We start from the raw sequence: 17,010 nt of genomic DNA on the forward strand, positions 1-17,010 counted from the left end.
CACATATTTTTTTGCCATCCCTAGTCATGGGTGGTCTAAAAGTGCTAATTTTGTAATTTTAATGCAGTAGAATTATGCAATCCAGCTGGGCGAGCAAAATTGACTAGCTGGGCGAGTATACGGGAGTTTTGGTAGTGGGTTCCACTAGCTGAGCGAGCCAGCTCGCTTAACTTGGGGAGCTTGCATTTTTGGCTCTTGCTAAGCGAGTAGAATTAGCTAGCAGGGCGAGTATTTGGAATTTTTGGCAAATTTGAAGTGGCTGATCGAGCCAGCTCACTTAGCTTAGGAAACTTGCTATTTTGGCTCTAGTTGGACGAGCATATTACATTCTTTATTGTGACTATTTGTTAGATCACTAAATGGATAGAGATCGAACCCTTAACTATAATAAATACACATAAGTAAAAAGAAGTGTACTTCAATATTTATTTGTTATAATATTGATAAGTGTGTTTTGCTATATGTTGGTTAAATTACTAATAAGTGTATTTCAATCTTAATGATTATTTGAAAATAACACATCTAGTTGGATAATTCATTCAAATAAGTTATTAAGTTACATTTAGTTAAATAATTGACTTAATTAGCTTACTCCAATTACACATTACTAAAATAATTCATTCAACTAAATTATCAAGTTGTGTTTAATTAGATAGTTCGTTTGACTAAATTTTGACAAGTTATATCTAATGTGATAATTTAACTAGCTAAGTTAATAAGTTAGGTAAAATCATTAATAAGTACAATTTGATATTAAAACATCGAAACTTAATTTTTGTCACCTTTTTTTTAATGACAAGCTTCAACGTTATATATTGTGTAATAATAATCCTTTAGGACAATTTTTTTATAGATTCATCGAATGCATTCTCAGATATACTTTGATTGAATCACCTAAACTAGCCCCTGTATTATGGTCCACAGCCAAGGCCCAACAATGATAAGCAACCATTCTCAATGTAACAATTGTGAAACATTGAATATAACTATATACAATCTCAATCATTATTATGAACTTAATATTGATAATTATTCTAGCTTACCTCAATTGGATCGGATGTCATTTATCCATTCATTCTAACTACATAATGGTTCAAACAGTATAACATTGCCTTATTTGGTGATATATGAAGAGAAAAATCACCTGTATAGTAAAGTATAGATCATTGTTCCAATTTTGTGCGTAATTAAGTTATACCAAAACAAGGTTCTATGTGATGTTACAATCTAAATTAACAGTGTGATATTTTCTCAGTACATTTAATGTTTATCATAGAAATGTGAAATTGAAAGATGTCATGTAAAAAGGAAAAAATGTCATAGCAATTAGTAAGTTTTATTGAATACGAACATGCTTCATCTCTTGTCATTTTTTTATCTCGAAGGCCTCCATGATTCACTGTGGGAAGAAAAGTCTTGCATTTAATGATATTTTTAATGGTATGCTTCAAAAATAAAAGAAGTAATGATGCATGTATATGGACAGGACATTCATTGGGCCCAAAATTATGGTAGCCCATCATATGAAAACTGAAGTGATTGGTCTGCCAATGAAGAAGAGATGCTCTTTTACCCGTGACAGTTGAAGTGGAGAATGTTGTTCAGCAATAAAAAAGGGAAGAATGTTCCCTTCTTAATTCTCCCTCAATAGTCCAAAATATCATTCTGCAGTTAAAAAACACATTACAGACTTTCAAGAACCATTATTATAAGATAGCTACTGTAACAATTTAATCCAGACAAAACATATATATATATATATATATATATATATATATATATTATTCGTCAAGTGTTTCACATGTTTTCAAAACTCTAAAAATGTAACTTTTTCTTGCATTTACATTTGTTTAGAAAGTAAGGTGTCGTTTACTCTCTTGCTACCAAAGAAGAAGAACACGGACCTACATGTTTAGCAGAAGGAAAAAGCGAAGACTGGCCTTGTTCTTCTCAATAAACATATCAATTTCTAAAATCATGAATGGCAGAGATCAAACATTGAGCATGGAAGAAGACACTTAAAGCTTGAACATTTGGTGGTCACCACTATGTATATATAAACATAGCTGGTATTTCAGAAAGTTAAATTATCATTTTAGCATTTATAATTGGTTAAAAAAACAGCCAAAAATTTGATGCTATGTATATTAAATTGGAAAGTTACAGTCAGAGATTCTAAACTAAATTAAGTAAAAAAATATCTAGATCATTTTTACCGTATTGGGAATACAGACCGCAAAACAGAGGCAGTGAGTGACCCACTTCTTGTGGCACTGAACTGGCGTTAATAAATAACAATAATAGCATTTGAATAGTAGTAAAGTGGTAATAATAATAATAAAGAAAATAAAAAGAAAAATAATAATAGTCCTATTATTATTAGCAGATGCAAAGAGCACATTGGTGTTTTTTTGGTGTTATGATGTGTGCGAGTTACTTTGGAAGTACAAAAGATTCTAGCATTATAATCCGAGGGCCATTAATGAATGTTGAGAAACAGTGGAACAGAAACCCTGCAACGTTACCACTAGCATTTATATTTATCATCAACGTTACGTTTGGGCATTTAAAAAGAGAGAAAGAGAAAAAGAAATAGTAAAAGGAAGAGAGAGTTGAGACGTTACTGTAGAATGATGCAAGGAGAGAAGGATGTCGAAACGGCAAGTCCCGGAGGACAAGAGAAACGACAAACAGATCGCTGTGTCGCATATTCGCAATTGGACAGACTGAGCTGAATCCAAAACCATAACTCGATTTCAGAGCCCAAAACTCACCGCCGAATCAACTCGTTTCATTCCGATGCTCACGCTTATGCTCGTTGCATTGCTACCTATCTCTGGATTTTGATTTTCCCATTCTGCCCCTGCCGGGAATCTCCTACTCCCGCCCTCCAGCGCCATCGCCCTCGCCGTTCTCGGCGGAGGCTGTCTATGTGTAGCAAGATTACAACGCTCTGGATCCTGGCTTCGGGGCTGGTCCTGGGTGCGGGATAAGGTCACTGAGTGGGAGAGTGCGATGCTGGTACCCGGGATTTTAGGGTTTCAGGGTTTGGTGTATGTCGTGTTGGCGTTGGGCTTTGCGGTGATTCGGCACGTCTGGAGGAATGCGGAGGCCAAGAGGGAGGAGGTCATGATGATGAGGTCGCCGGAGGATGCTGGCGTGGAGGACATGGAGGTTTCTGCCGCGGTCGCGCCGTCGCCTGTGGAGTACTCTTCGCCGGTTCCGGTGAATGCTTCTCGGTGGTACCAATGCGCGGTGTGTTATGCGCCTACCACCATGCGGTGTGCTCGCTGCAAGGCCGTGAGATATTGGTTCGTTTTTCTTCTTCGTGATTATATTTTGGAACCGCTGTGCTGTGTTATTACAATTGAGTGATTAAGCTTAGAGGTTGAAGAAATGGATAGGGATCGTGGAGAGGGATTACTTGGTTGCCGTTGATAAGAAAGCTCTTCTTGTGTTGCTCTTTGTTTGAAAGGGATTATTAGGGTTGGGGTTGGGGGTTGATGAATTTTTTCATTTTGTGCTTTGGTTTCAAGGGGCATTGAGATTATGTTTGTTCATTAGTTTGGAAAAAGCTTTATTGTAGGATTGGGACTTGAGTTCAATGTTATTGGTTGCTTTGCATGTTGTCTTATGTCTAATTTGGCTTGTTTTCTCACTTCTGTTCAAGTAATTTCATGATTGAATACTCGTTTAGAAGAGAGAAACCATGCCGATTCTACTTGATGATGTGGAAGCCATCCGCGTGTTTGGTATCTTGTTACCCGGCCATAGACATGCAGCATCAAGTAGAATACGTTATTGTGAGCAATTTGACGTGAATTTAAGGTACAACGAGAGTCGTCAAATAAGATCCAAACATGCACTGGAATTATTTGGTTTTCACTTATATAATGACAAACCACATCCCCTTTGTTGGACCAAATATGCCATAAGGTGTTTGCATTGCCTCTGATGTTAGGAGCTATTGTTCTTTCTTTCCCTTTTGCTTTATGACCAAAAGAAAAATAATAATGAATGTATCGAGGGGGGTTGCTTTGCTTTTTTTTTTTTTTTAATTTTTTTCTCTTTTGTATTTGAAATTGAAAGAGCTTGAATTGTCATCTTTATAGTGAGAAGTTTTACTAATGATTTGTCGTAGTTGCTTTCCTAAAACTGTGTTTTATTTTGCTTGTGTGTCGTCTTGGTTCAGTGACATGTCTCTCAAGTCATCATTTCATTCTCTTAATATATTACAGTGGTTTTTATTCATTCTCATTAACATACTTTCTTGTAGTTCGGGTAAGTGTCAAATTAGTCACTGGAGGCAAGGTCACAAGGATGAATGTTGTCCTCCTCCCACTACCACCATGGAAATCAATGACGAAAATATTTCTTACAGGGCATCCGCGTCCAGAACTGAGTCTGGTCATCATGGTACTGGTTTTTTATTACAAATCTCGTTAAATTATCTCATGCATATATGGTTTATAATTTGGCTAGATTTGCTGCAGAAATTAAAGGAATACATGCTGATATCTCATCTTCCAATGACTCGTATTCCAGTCTTGATCCTTCTGTTGGTGCAAGAAAATCATTCGATGATAACTATTACAACAGATTTCCAAACCCTGTCTGCAATGATACTACTGCTGATACTAGTGCTGGTTCCGCTCATAACAAAGATTCAACAGTGAACATGAAATGTTCTGTGAATATTGAAGTTAAGGATTCTAATGCAATTAAAAGAACCAAGACAAATCCTATTAACACTAATGATGAGACTCGATTGAAATCAAAAGTTCCCAAAACTAAATCTGACACATCTCATGATGAGGCAGCAAATTTTGGTAGCCATGAACGCAGAAGAAAAGTTGCAATTCTTGAAAAATCAGGAACAGATACCTCTAAATACAAAACTGTGCCTTACTTGAGTGGCTCTACTAAATATGCTGTAATAGATGATGTAGAAGAAGAATCACATTTGTCAAAATACAGAGAAGCACGAAGATTGTCATCTAGTTCTCGTGATCGACCATCTTCAACTACCAAGGGAGATTTTCTTTCACAGTCCAAGTGTGTGAAAACTGACGATTGTCATACTTTATCAACAAAAGTTAGTGCTATTCCAAATCTGCCACAAAACGTACGCAGTGGCTTGAAAACATCAATGCAGAAAGTTGTCCAGCAGTTTAGAAGCTCAAAAGATTCAAGATCTTCTGAAAATGAGGTTGAAATATTTTGACTTATTTGCATAGCTTAGAAATAACTATTATTATTATTATTATTATTATTTTAAATAATAACTTTGTCTTCGTTGATTTTGAAATTGTATATTTTTGGCAGATGGGCTTTCCTTATGAACTCTTTGTAGAACTTTACTGTTATGACAAGATGAAGCTACTCCCCTTTGGCCTTACAAACTGTGGGAACAGGTAGTTTTTGGTCTTCAGTTCTTGTTTCTCTGTTGTGTTTCATTAGTTCAAGGGAGGCACAGCCAGTGTTTGTTTGTGTAGCTTTTTTCTATTCAACATTTATTACCTTGCTAATTGAAATGCTTCATCCTGCAGTTGTTACGCAAATGCTGTTCTCCAGTGCTTGGCATATACTCGGCCTTTGACTTCATATCTTTTTCAAGGGTTCCATTCAAAACGATGCAAGTTCCTCTTAATAATATTGTCACGATTTAACTTGTCCAATTATCAGGATCTTGTAATTAATTTAATATTTATAATGCTTTCACTAGGTCAAAAGAAGGGATGGTGCTTTACATGTGAGTTTGAACATCTAATTCAGAAGGCAAAAGAAGGGATTTCTCCACTTTCCCCAATTGGGATATTGTCTAAGATACACAAGATTGGAAGCCATCTTGGGCATGGGAGGGAAGAAGACGCACATGAGTTTTTAAGGTGAGGAAAATAATTTTGCTTAAGCTGTGAACAATTTATACCTCAAGTTGTCTACACGATTAATTGCTCAACTGGGCAGGTGTGCAGTTGATACAATGCAATCTGTTTGCCTCAAGGAAGCCAGTGTTTCTAGTCCATTGGCAGAAGAAACAACTCTAGTTGGTTACACTTTTGGAGGTTATCTTCGATCAAAGGTTGTTACAACTAAAAAGATCTATTTTTTATTAGGTTGACATGTTTCAACTTTTACAGAGTTTGAAGAAGATAGTTTTCCTAAAAATTAAAATATATTTGATGTTAATTGCAGATAAAGTGCTTACGATGCCTGGGAAAATCTGAGAGGTATGAGAGAATGATGGATCTTACTGTTGAAATTGATGGTGATATTGGAACTTTAGAAGAGGCCCTGGGACAATTTACTGCACCTGAAATCTTGGATAAAGATAACAAGTATAATTGCAGCAGGTTTGTTATTATTGCCATTTTCACATTTATTCCAATTCCATTCTGGCCTATTATAATGTTCCTGTGCTTGCTTTTCTTTTCTTTCCTTTTTCCTTAGCAAATATAATTGCTTGTATTATTGTTAAGTTGTGTGGCAATTTAATTTTGTTTATATTCTCTGATGGTACATCATAGATTTAAATTTGACTACTATTACTTAATTTATCTTTTGAGGTTAAAATTCATGATAAAATCTTCAAAATTCAGATTCTGAGCTTTTAACTAACGTGTTAAATTCCCAAACTGAATGAGAAATTACTGTAGTTTTAATTTGGTAATTCATCCATTGTTGTACAAAGTGATAAACAAAGCTTTATGCAGCTTCAAAAGTCATAGAAAGAAAGGTTCTAAACCTGTTGGAAGGTTAAATTTAGGATTTTATTGAGAGAACATTAAACTTACTGAAACAATTAAAAATTTATCAGAAGGCTTAGAAATGTTTAAGTGTTTTTCAGAATTGAATACTAAATACATTATAGCCGCCATTCTGAAATTTTTTTTATATAGTCTATATAAATTCTCAAAAAGTGAGGTGGATAATAATAATAATAATGCACTGAGAAAAAAGAGGCAGAGAAACCAGTTCCTGGTGAAAAGAAAACACTGACATAAAATGATAAACCAATTGCCAGAGAAGGGACACTATTCTCCAAAGTGCTGGGTGGGGAGAGTTGTACACGTAAGTGCTGGTTTAGTTGAGATATAAAATGAGAAATAGAAGTCTTTTGATTGATTTTCAGGCTGCTATTTCACATGTGAAAGTTTCTATACTGAACTGTCTTCTACTACAATCCCTGTAGCAGCCAGGGTCCACTCAGCTACCCTCTGTAGTTTCTATTTAAAATCCTGAATCTACTAATGGCGTTCTGGGTTTTTGTCTGTCAAACTGATTTAAATGACTCATCTTTAGATGAATTTTACAATCCTCTCTAAAGGAATGCTACTTTTGCAAGAAAACTGAGAAGCTTCCACACCATACTTTGTGGAGTGTGTGGTAGAAGAATTGTGGGACCTTGTGGTTAGACTTAACTATGATGTAGTTTGTTTGATGATTTACTTGCTTCAATTTAGGAACATATCTAGATTTTTTGTTCAGCTAATTTGCTTTCATTGAACTATATATGCAATTATAGTCATGGTTTAAACTCAAGATTCTAGTTAGATTGGGTAGGGTGAACATCAGTTACTCAGTTCATAATATCCTCCATTCCTACCCAAAATGAAAAAAAGTATAGTTATATATGCATTTGCATAAAAAAACAAATATAAAGAAAAAAAAAACACACTCAATGACAGCATTAAACAAACTTAAATTGAAAAATCACAATCATAACAAGTTATTATATCCAAATATAATTTTATATTAGTCCAAAATTATTAAGACAACAAAGAAGGGAGCATAGACTGAGAGTGAGAAAAGGCACAGTGGATAATAGAAGGTAGAGACTAAGCGAGAGAAGAAACTGAGTACAGAATCAGCCGTTTGCACTTTGTACAGCCAAAGGGTGGGCAGCATGGTGGTGGCAGCACTGAGTGAAGATGGTCCGTTGCAGTTGGCAGCATGAGAAAGATGTTTGAAAGTTGTTTGTTGCTGATGCAGTGAGACTAGGAGAGTCCAAGAGTGGATCACAAACAAAGAAAAAAGATATTAGGGATTTTTGAAACTGGGTCAAAGAGATCCCATGAGTTCACAATGAAGAATCGTGGATCCCGTGCGGTCCTGCTTGCTGACAATTTGATAGGTCCTGGTTAGTTTACAAAAGGCGGGAAAGAGTGTAATAACATAACTGTCTTAACAGTTATGAGAGGGGGCGGGAAAAGGTTGGATAAATAGCCTTTGTTTGACAGAGGGAGGGGGTTGAGGGGGTTGTTGACTGTTGATGTAAATAACAGGTTCAGTGAACCTTGTGAGGGAGGTATTTTGAGGGTTACTTTTCCTTTCCTGTGTGGGACGCATTCTCAATATTAAATCACTGAATTTGTTTATTTCTTGCTGTACAGGTGTAAAACATATGAGAAAGCACGAAAGAAGTTGACCGTATTGGAGGCACCAAATATTCTTACAATTGTACTAAAACGATTTCAGGTACCTCCAGTACTGATTTGGAAGTTTTACTTGTCATCTAGTTACTTTGCTCTATATACTATTTTACTTCTATATTTTGTATCTAATGCATATTCTGATTCTACTTTGGCAGTCTGGTAACTTCGAGAAGTTGAACAAGTCGGTTCAGTTCCCTGAAGTCCTGAATATGGCTCCCTATATGAGCGGAACAAAGGATAAGTCTCCATTATACAGCCTGTATGCAGTGGTTGTCCATTTGGATATCATGAATGCAGCATTTTCAGGCCATTATGTCTGTTATGTGAAGAACATTCAGGGGGAATGGTTCAGGACTGATGACAGCAGGGTGACTATTTTTATTCTGATTTACCTTTTCTGTGTCTGATGCCTTCAACCCCTCTCCCCACCTTCCAAAACACTTATGCAAATGATGCTATCATTTGATTTTTTGGCTTTGATTTTCATACGTGCTTACTTTTTCATAGAAAGGTACTCATGTCTCATCATCAATATATGAAGAATCAAATTTTAAAAAAAGAGACTAAAATTAGGATGTTTTTGAATTTTTTTTTTCTGAAGTGTTTTCAACATGAGGACTAGTCTGTATTTGAGAAAAAAATTGCTGTGGGAAGCAGCTTCCAGTTCTTATAATTAATAATATTAAGTTTTAAATTTGAAGCATGTCATAGTACAAAGTTATTAGGGTTTTGTCAATGGCTAATAAGTTATTTATTAAAAACTCTTTTTTGTATTGTTGAGTGTCAGATTCATCAAAGAATAGTATAAATTCTTCTTTGAAGTTATTACTGCCTTTTGTTTCTCAAATTTTAAGGAAATACCTAAACCTTTCTTGAAAAATATCTATGAAAATACAATTTGAATTTGATTTCTTAAACTTGTGTTATCAATATTTTACGATTGTAAAAGTGATGGCAATATCAATCTGCACAATATATTTATTAGGTGAATTTCTTCTGTATGTAAACTGAGGATGCAATCTGTGCTTCTATTTAGGTAGAACCCGTCGAATTGTCAAGAGTCTTATCAGAAAGGGCATACATGCTTCTTTATGCAAGGTAGTAGGCCTGTGGATGTTTATGTATAATTTCTTGCCCAGATATGTTTATTATTTCTGTAGAATATTTCAGCATTAATAATAGCATTGTCTTATGCTATTTTAAAAACCTTCAGGCACTCTCCTAAGCCACTGGGTTTAGTAAGTAGCACTGCAATATCTTCTGCTGGAAAATTCAAGAGGAGGAACCTGGAAGCCATTCCTGCTACTTCTAAAACGAGATCAAATTCCATGGATACAAGCGGCAATTCTTCCTATCTGCAGCAGAAGCATGGCAAGCACCCTAACTGGAATGATGTTGATGATTCCTTAAGCAATGATTTTGCATATCCAGAGGAATGGAGATTCCAGTATGGGGGAAGAAATACAATGGTGGATTCTTCTAGTGAAAGCTCACTTTTCAGCTCTTCAGATGCAAGTTCTTGTAGTACTGCGAGTATCAAGGACTCGGCCAGTTCCGCTGACTTCTCGGATTACATATTTGGTGAGGTGGGACCCAATTGGTATAGCCATTATGGGCTTTCATCTAACATGGTGTCATCTTCCTCATATGATAATTTGGATACAGATTTCTTAGTGGATAGTGGTGCAAGTAGAAGGCTCCGGCAGGACACAGAAGATAAAGCAGTTTTATATGCTAACAAAAACAAAAATCACAGTGGCAGTAGGGGAATTGACCTTAAAAGATATATCACTGCTAACCATTATGACAAAAATTATGGTGTACATGTGAGAAGAACAAGTGGAGATGCATCAGCTCAAACGTTTTATTGAGTTTGAGTTGAGATTTAAGCAATCATCTTGGATATTTTTGGTGTAGTGAAGAAAATCAATATTTCGCTAATCCAAATAGAATGAGGATTCCTGTTCAATGTTCATTCTGTACTCGGATGATTTTATTTATTCATCAGTATATAGAACAACTATAAAATGAGGAAACTAATAAAGGAAAATAAATCGAGTGATAATTCACCGATTATAATCAAGTTTGTGCAGTTAATAATTACTTAGTAATTGTCCTGCGTTGTCATGTGGTTCAAAGTTACTACGAACCTATCTTCGTTGGAACGTTACTTTTGTGATCTCTAATTATGCATTTCTCAGGATTTCTTTCCGTATTCAACTACTCAGGTTCATGGACAAAATACAAAAGCAATTTCATGTTAATTATTCACATCATTATGTACTTGAGTCTTAAAGTGGTTGCCAGTGCGTTAGGAAATACGTCGCATTCAACAAGTCACGTCCATCCGCAATAGTGAAAACTTGAGGCTTCCATATCCCTTATCAAACACATTACATATTAACCCGTCACATATCATATACTTTATATGAAGAGTGGGACATAACATTCGTACACATACTAAATTGTAAAAACTAAATTTTTCTTTCAAGTAATCCTAAACGTGAGAAAGCCATGAGTTTCACAAAGCTCCTAATGTCATTATTATTCTACAACCCTCAAAACCATAAATATTGTTACTAGTCCTTGTTATAGGTCCTAACTGAGTCAACATTCCTCCATCATTAGAAGTCAGAATGAAGAACAGAGATTTAGTGAGTAGAACGGCGCATCTTAAAGGCTGGCTTGTGCATGGCAATCTTCAAAGAGCTCTTGAGCATCCCCATATGATCATTCCCAAGACCTTGCACCCACAACACACTTCTGTTTCTCCCTCCCACACTCACTATCTCAGCCTTCACCACTTTGGTTTTCACTGATCCCATTGCCCTTGATATTGCAGACATCAATCCCATACTATCCTCGCAACTCAATGTGGCCTTCACTAGGTCCTCCTCATTATTACATTTTTCCAACCTCAACCTGTCTGCCCCACTAGGAAACTTAACAACATCCTTTGATGAGCTACCACAACTCTCTTGTTCCACTTTTGATACTTTTTTCTTCAGCTCCTTCACTTGCTTGATAGTCTCTGCCAACACCGATGCCTTGTCCTTCTGATGGTTCATAACAAAATCTAATTCACCATGCTTGTATAAATAAATTAAAAATGACAGAATTGTAATCTGGCAACTTATAAATAGGCCCACAAACATCTTTTTAATCTTCTAAAATATTTCCACAAGCTATTTTTTGTCTCCTCAAATTGTAATATGTCTTTATCACGTGACTTTTAAAGGGAATAAGACTAACTGTTTGGAAATTATTTATGAATGAAAAACATATCTGAAATAAAAGTAGGAATTTTCAGTTTCACAAGGTTTGATACTTACTTTGATCAAGTTGGGAAGGATAGTTCGGAGGGTTTCATATTGACCATTGATTCTCATTCTACGTCTCTTTTCAGCTTCACTGTGTTTCTTTGCGGCTACAACTTTTATCTCTGTCTTTGATCTTTGCTTCAAGAAACTGGTTTGGTATGTCCTAGAGATGAATGGCTGAGGAAACCCACCTCTTATCATTTGAGCTTCTGAGTTATAGTAACTTCGAAGATGTTGCATGCCCTGTACTAATTATTTCAGTAAACCAAAAGAAAGAAAAACCGATTTTAATTTACCTACAGACAATTTTGAACATGTAATAACTTTGTTACCTGTAGAAGGAAAACCATGGAATTTAACTGATTTGCCCTCCTATGGGAGGTTGTATGCAAAGAGAGCCAAGAAAACAAAAAGATTGCTACAAGTTTTGCCTTTGCTCACAACTTTCTTATAAGAAGAGAATGGATCTTCTTTAATGGTGTAATGGCATGCTCAAAACATATTTTTTCAATTTAATAAGATAATGCAAAAATTTCCTTCTAATAATAGCAAATTAGAAAATAATCACAGCATCATCAGAATTTAAAACAGGTATGATATAAAATTTAATGTTAAGATTCTTAATATCCCACTGTAAGATCCGTGTATCTTTTTGAGTAAATTTATTGCTTTTGAGATGCATTCAAAGATTTTATAGATTAGGGGAACATTTATTTTCATTTTTTAAATTCAAATAATGTAGCTTTAAAAGTGTGATTTTAAAATATTATTTAAAAATTCACGAAAAAATGTGTATGTTAATTATTTTAAGTGAAAAAGTTACCTAATTATATTTTGAAAGAGAAATTGCACCATTACGTATTAAATAAAAAATATTGTTTTCATTTATTAATAGATAAAATTATGTCATTAAAGGTTACAACGAAGGAAATTAAAAAGTATATATTTTCATACAATGCTATCAATTATTATAGGTTAAAATTACCAAATAAAAAATGGTTAAAAAATTACATATCTTTGTATAGAGTTATAGATAAAAAAAAACTTAATTTCTTTTACAACTTGAAGGACCATGAAACTTGATAAATTTATTCTGCTAATAAATTAACTCCAGTATTAAGTGAACAATCTATATATTAATATAATAACTTAATTTTTAAAGAAATTATCCAACTCACTATATGAGTGTATCTGTAACTAGTTATGAGGGTGGTGTGGTTACTTTATTTGCAGCATATTATACTTGACAATGATTCTTGCACTGAAGCATTTGTTAGACTCAAAATCTGAAACGTTGGGTCAGTAAGTCTTTTGCTGTCTTTCTTGCTTTCTCTCTCTTTTGTTATTTCATTTTATTGTGTTTTCTTTTAATTTCAGAATCTTAAAATATTAGGAAATAACCACTAAATAAAATTACTTATTTTATTAAAGAATCAATTATGAAAATTCACAAATAAGAATATTTAATTAAAAAAAATAAAAATAAAGAGAAGATATCTACATATTCCTTTAATACATAACATTGATGATGTATTACAAAAAAATCTTGAAATTATCGATAGATTTTTATCTGACAAATATGTTTTCGTAGGTAAATTTAATTTATCGACAAATTTTATCGTTGAATTTTAATTTTTTTTTGTCATCGATAGAATCATGACTGACGAATTTTACCAATGGAAAATTCGTCAATAATGCATATTAAACTTACCTGCGAATTTTTTTATTGGTAAATTTGTCGATAATGCATATTACATTTATTAATGAAAAAGTTCATCGATAAATTCGTCGATAAATGATTATTGACAAAAAATGCGTCAATAATTTGACTTACTAATAAAAAAATTTATCAGTAAATCCATCAATAAAAAGGATAGTAATGAATGTCTCATTTACCTGTGAATTTATCGACGAACTTTTTCGTCAATAATTACATATATATTTTTTTCATCGATATTATAGTGTGAATTATTTTATAATATCATTTTATTACAAATTATAATATACAGTTTACAATGAGTTGTAAAAGATTTATGTAGTATTTATTCTGTTAATAAAAAAATTATATATTATAAATTTATTCTGTTAATATAAAACTTGTACATTTACATTAGAATCATGCCTAATTTAAGTGTCGTACCTTTAATTTGCATGAAATAATATCTCTACTCACACTGAAAATACAAAACAATCTTGATGGTTAAAAAATCCTAACACTAGATAGGAGATAATGACTTTTCTTTTAAATAATAGAGTAATGTACTTTTGGGTATATTTCATTACGAGCATGAAAAATAACTGGAAATATTAGTGTATGAGATGTGAATTTGGTTAAATCCCTAAAGTTTAGTCTTCGTTTACATAATGCCAAAAAATCTAGAGAGGAAAAAACTTATATAATAAAAAAGTATATGATACAAGTCTTCACAATTCGATACTTAACTTCTAGATTGTTTGCTTCATCTGAATCCAAGTTTAAGGTGGTAGATTACATTGGATTGAGGTTAAATTAAGTTAAGTGAAGGCGATGTCTAATAAGTTAAGATGAATCTAAATTATATTTAGTAAGTTGAGATGAATCTAGATTATGTCGAGTTATGTTATAGAACCATATTAAGTTAGTTAAGATAGGTTTAGATTATATCAAATCGAGTCGAATTTAAGTTAAATTGATTTGGGATGAGTTCAATTAAGCTAATACGAAACAAATTAAGTTATTCCAAGTTAAGTAGGGTTAAGATGAGTCTAACTAAGGTCACACCAAGTTGAATTGGACTCAAGTTAGGTCGAGTTGGGCTTTCAACTTGGGCTTAGTTCGAGCCAAATGTTAATCATGCTAAGTTAGATATGGTCCATGTATGTTGAGACAAGTTAGGTCAAGTCTAAATTGAGTAATCTCAAGTACGTCTGAGAGATGAACTCAACTCAAGTTAAACTCATGTTGAGTAATATTGAGTTATTCTTATGTTAGGTTAAGTTAGATTATGCCCATGTTAGATTTTCATTAGCATAGTCAAGGTGAGTTGAGTTGGACTAAGATCATATCAAGTTGGCCTATTCTTAAGTAAAACTGAGTCAAGTTAAGCCTAAACTAATTTGGCTATAGTCTGAAAAGGGTCAAGTTTGCCCAAGTCATGCAAAGCTACCCAAGCCAAGCAAGGTCAAACTAGGCCCAAACAAGTTGGGTTGGCCATCCAAATCAAACTGGATTAAACCTATGTCAAGTTAAATTGAATTGGTACGAGTAAGGTCAATAGGAGATTGTGTTGGGTCAAGTGCAAAAGTATGGATTGATCTCTAGTAAGCTCATATCAGGTTGGGTTGAATCTAACTTAAGTTAGAGTGAGCCATATTAGATCAAGCTCAAGTCAAACATGATTGAGTTGAGTTAACCTCAAACATGTTGAAGTCAAGTTGCCCAACTAATAGATTGAACTTAAATTAAATTGGATCTAAGTTAAAAAATGTATAGTCAAATTAAATTTAAGTCATGTAAAAGTTAGATTATGTTAACCTCAAATGAAGTTAGATCAAGTTAGATCTTTATAAATTGATATTTGAATCTCACCTTTATAATTAAGTTAAAAATAACAAAAACCAACTAAAAATTAATTTATAATTAATATAAAATACATATAATTTAATTTGTAATTTATAATATTTTAAAGAATCTTACTATAAAAATATTTAAGAATTAACTAAAATGATAATTTTATAATGAATGAAACTTATAACCTATTCTATTTTATAAAAAAAGTGGAAACTTAGGCGATTTTTTAAAGCACTTATTTAACATATAATAATAAGGAACTTGCTTTTGAAATTGGTAGATAATGTATGTTCATAATTCTATACATTTATGATAATAAAACACATTAATGCAAAGTAAAATTACGATGCAACAATAGGCATATATGTATTTTGTTGATTCAATTGAAGGTTTTGAATAATTTAAACCAAACTACCAATTCATCATCTAAATAATAATAGAACGAACTTGAAGATGTAAATGTTGTTTGGTCTGAATGTATAAAACCTAAACTTCTAAATACTAATACCCATTTATATCGTGGAAATATTGTAACATGCTTTCATGAAATTTGGCGTAATAAGTTATAATAATATTTATCGAAAAGAATTTTTTTCTTCTCCTATTTTTTTTATACTTTATATTTTTATTAATTTATCTATTATTTAGTACACTATAAAAATTAAAGCATTAAAAAACTTTAAATATGTTTTTTTTTAAATTTAATAGTAGTTATACTAATAAAATTAATATTAATAATATTATTATTCATATAACAAAATTTTTATTATTAATAATATTTATGACATTTTACAATAATAATAACTCTAACTAATATTTTTACATTAAAATTTAAATTAAATAAAAAATACAACTTTACTAATATTATAATTAATTTATTAAGCACTAAACATGAGACTAAAGCCACAAAGACTCCTACAATTTATCTGAGTACAAAAGCATGAGACTTGAGCTACAGAAGAAACCTACCTTGGTACGAAACTTCACATCTGTAACCATGATACCATCATTGAAGCCACACTTTGGAATGTTTATAAAAAAAGATTTGCTCATCTGTTTTAAAGGGACTTCTAGACGTATTTAGAGCTAGACATATTTAGAGAAAGACTTTAGAGAGTTTTTCTCATACACACTTCCTTTGTACTTTAAAGAACATTATTAGAGGGTTAGGGGATGAAATTTCTTCCTTGTATTAAATTCTTCCTATCCATTATGAAGAGCTAAATCTCTTAATTGTTGAAGTGAGATGTAACCCTTTGAAACTCTCTTGTATTTGGTACTATTTGTAATTTGGTCTATACTTGTTAGATCTAAGGTTGTAGCTAACTATAGAGTCTTGACTTTAATGCATGTGATCCATTCAAGTAGTCACTAAGGAATCATATTGAAGTTTAAAAATCTTAGACTCTAGGTGTTAGGAATGAATCTAGAATTATATTCAAAGAAAACTCCTAGGACATGATTACTTGTAACTTCATATTTAATAACAAAGCCATTATAAGAGAGGGAAAAAATGGTGGAAAACTTCAACACGTTTTCATTATTTGGAAGTCAATCATTTTCAAATCTAAACTCTTTTACGAAGTATTTTACTTTGTTTTCATATATCGACTCCGTTTTATATTCTATGTCATCCATTTCCAGTTATAATACAAATCACCCAATATACTTGATCCCATGTGTTATTTCTATCTATTGCTTCCAT

General features: G+C 32.9%; 2 protein-coding genes across 2 annotated transcripts; one reads left to right on the forward strand and one right to left on the reverse strand.

Annotated features, from left to right (window-relative positions):
* The first annotated feature begins 2,452 nt into the window (after positions 1–2,452).
* Positions 2,453–10,404, forward strand: LOC108319833 (ubiquitin carboxyl-terminal hydrolase 17). The gene is made up of 12 exons (XM_052869299.1): positions 2,453–3,311; positions 4,277–4,416; positions 4,494–5,209; positions 5,326–5,414; positions 5,550–5,635; positions 5,726–5,888; positions 5,968–6,082; positions 6,196–6,353; positions 8,394–8,478; positions 8,591–8,803; positions 9,472–9,533; positions 9,649–10,404. The coding sequence occupies exons 1-12, from the start codon at positions 3,016–3,018 to the stop codon at positions 10,304–10,306; spliced, it is 2,781 nt and encodes a 926-aa protein (XP_052725259.1). The 5' UTR covers positions 2,453–3,015; the 3' UTR covers positions 10,307–10,404.
* On the reverse strand, positions 10,358–12,162 carry LOC108319847 (transcription factor bHLH131). The gene is made up of 3 exons (XM_017551136.2): positions 12,088–12,162; positions 11,768–11,998; positions 10,358–11,491 (listed from the first exon to the last, which is right to left on the reverse strand). The coding sequence occupies exons 1-3, from the start codon at positions 12,103–12,105 to the stop codon at positions 11,087–11,089; spliced, it is 654 nt and encodes a 217-aa protein (XP_017406625.1). The 5' UTR covers positions 12,106–12,162; the 3' UTR covers positions 10,358–11,086.
* Positions 12,163–17,010: the final 4,848 nt, after the last annotated feature.

The sequence above is a fragment of the Vigna angularis genome, chromosome 10 (genome assembly GCF_016808095.1).
Source record: "Vigna angularis cultivar LongXiaoDou No.4 chromosome 10, ASM1680809v1, whole genome shotgun sequence".
NCBI lineage: Eukaryota > Viridiplantae > Streptophyta > Magnoliopsida > Fabales > Fabaceae > Vigna > Vigna angularis.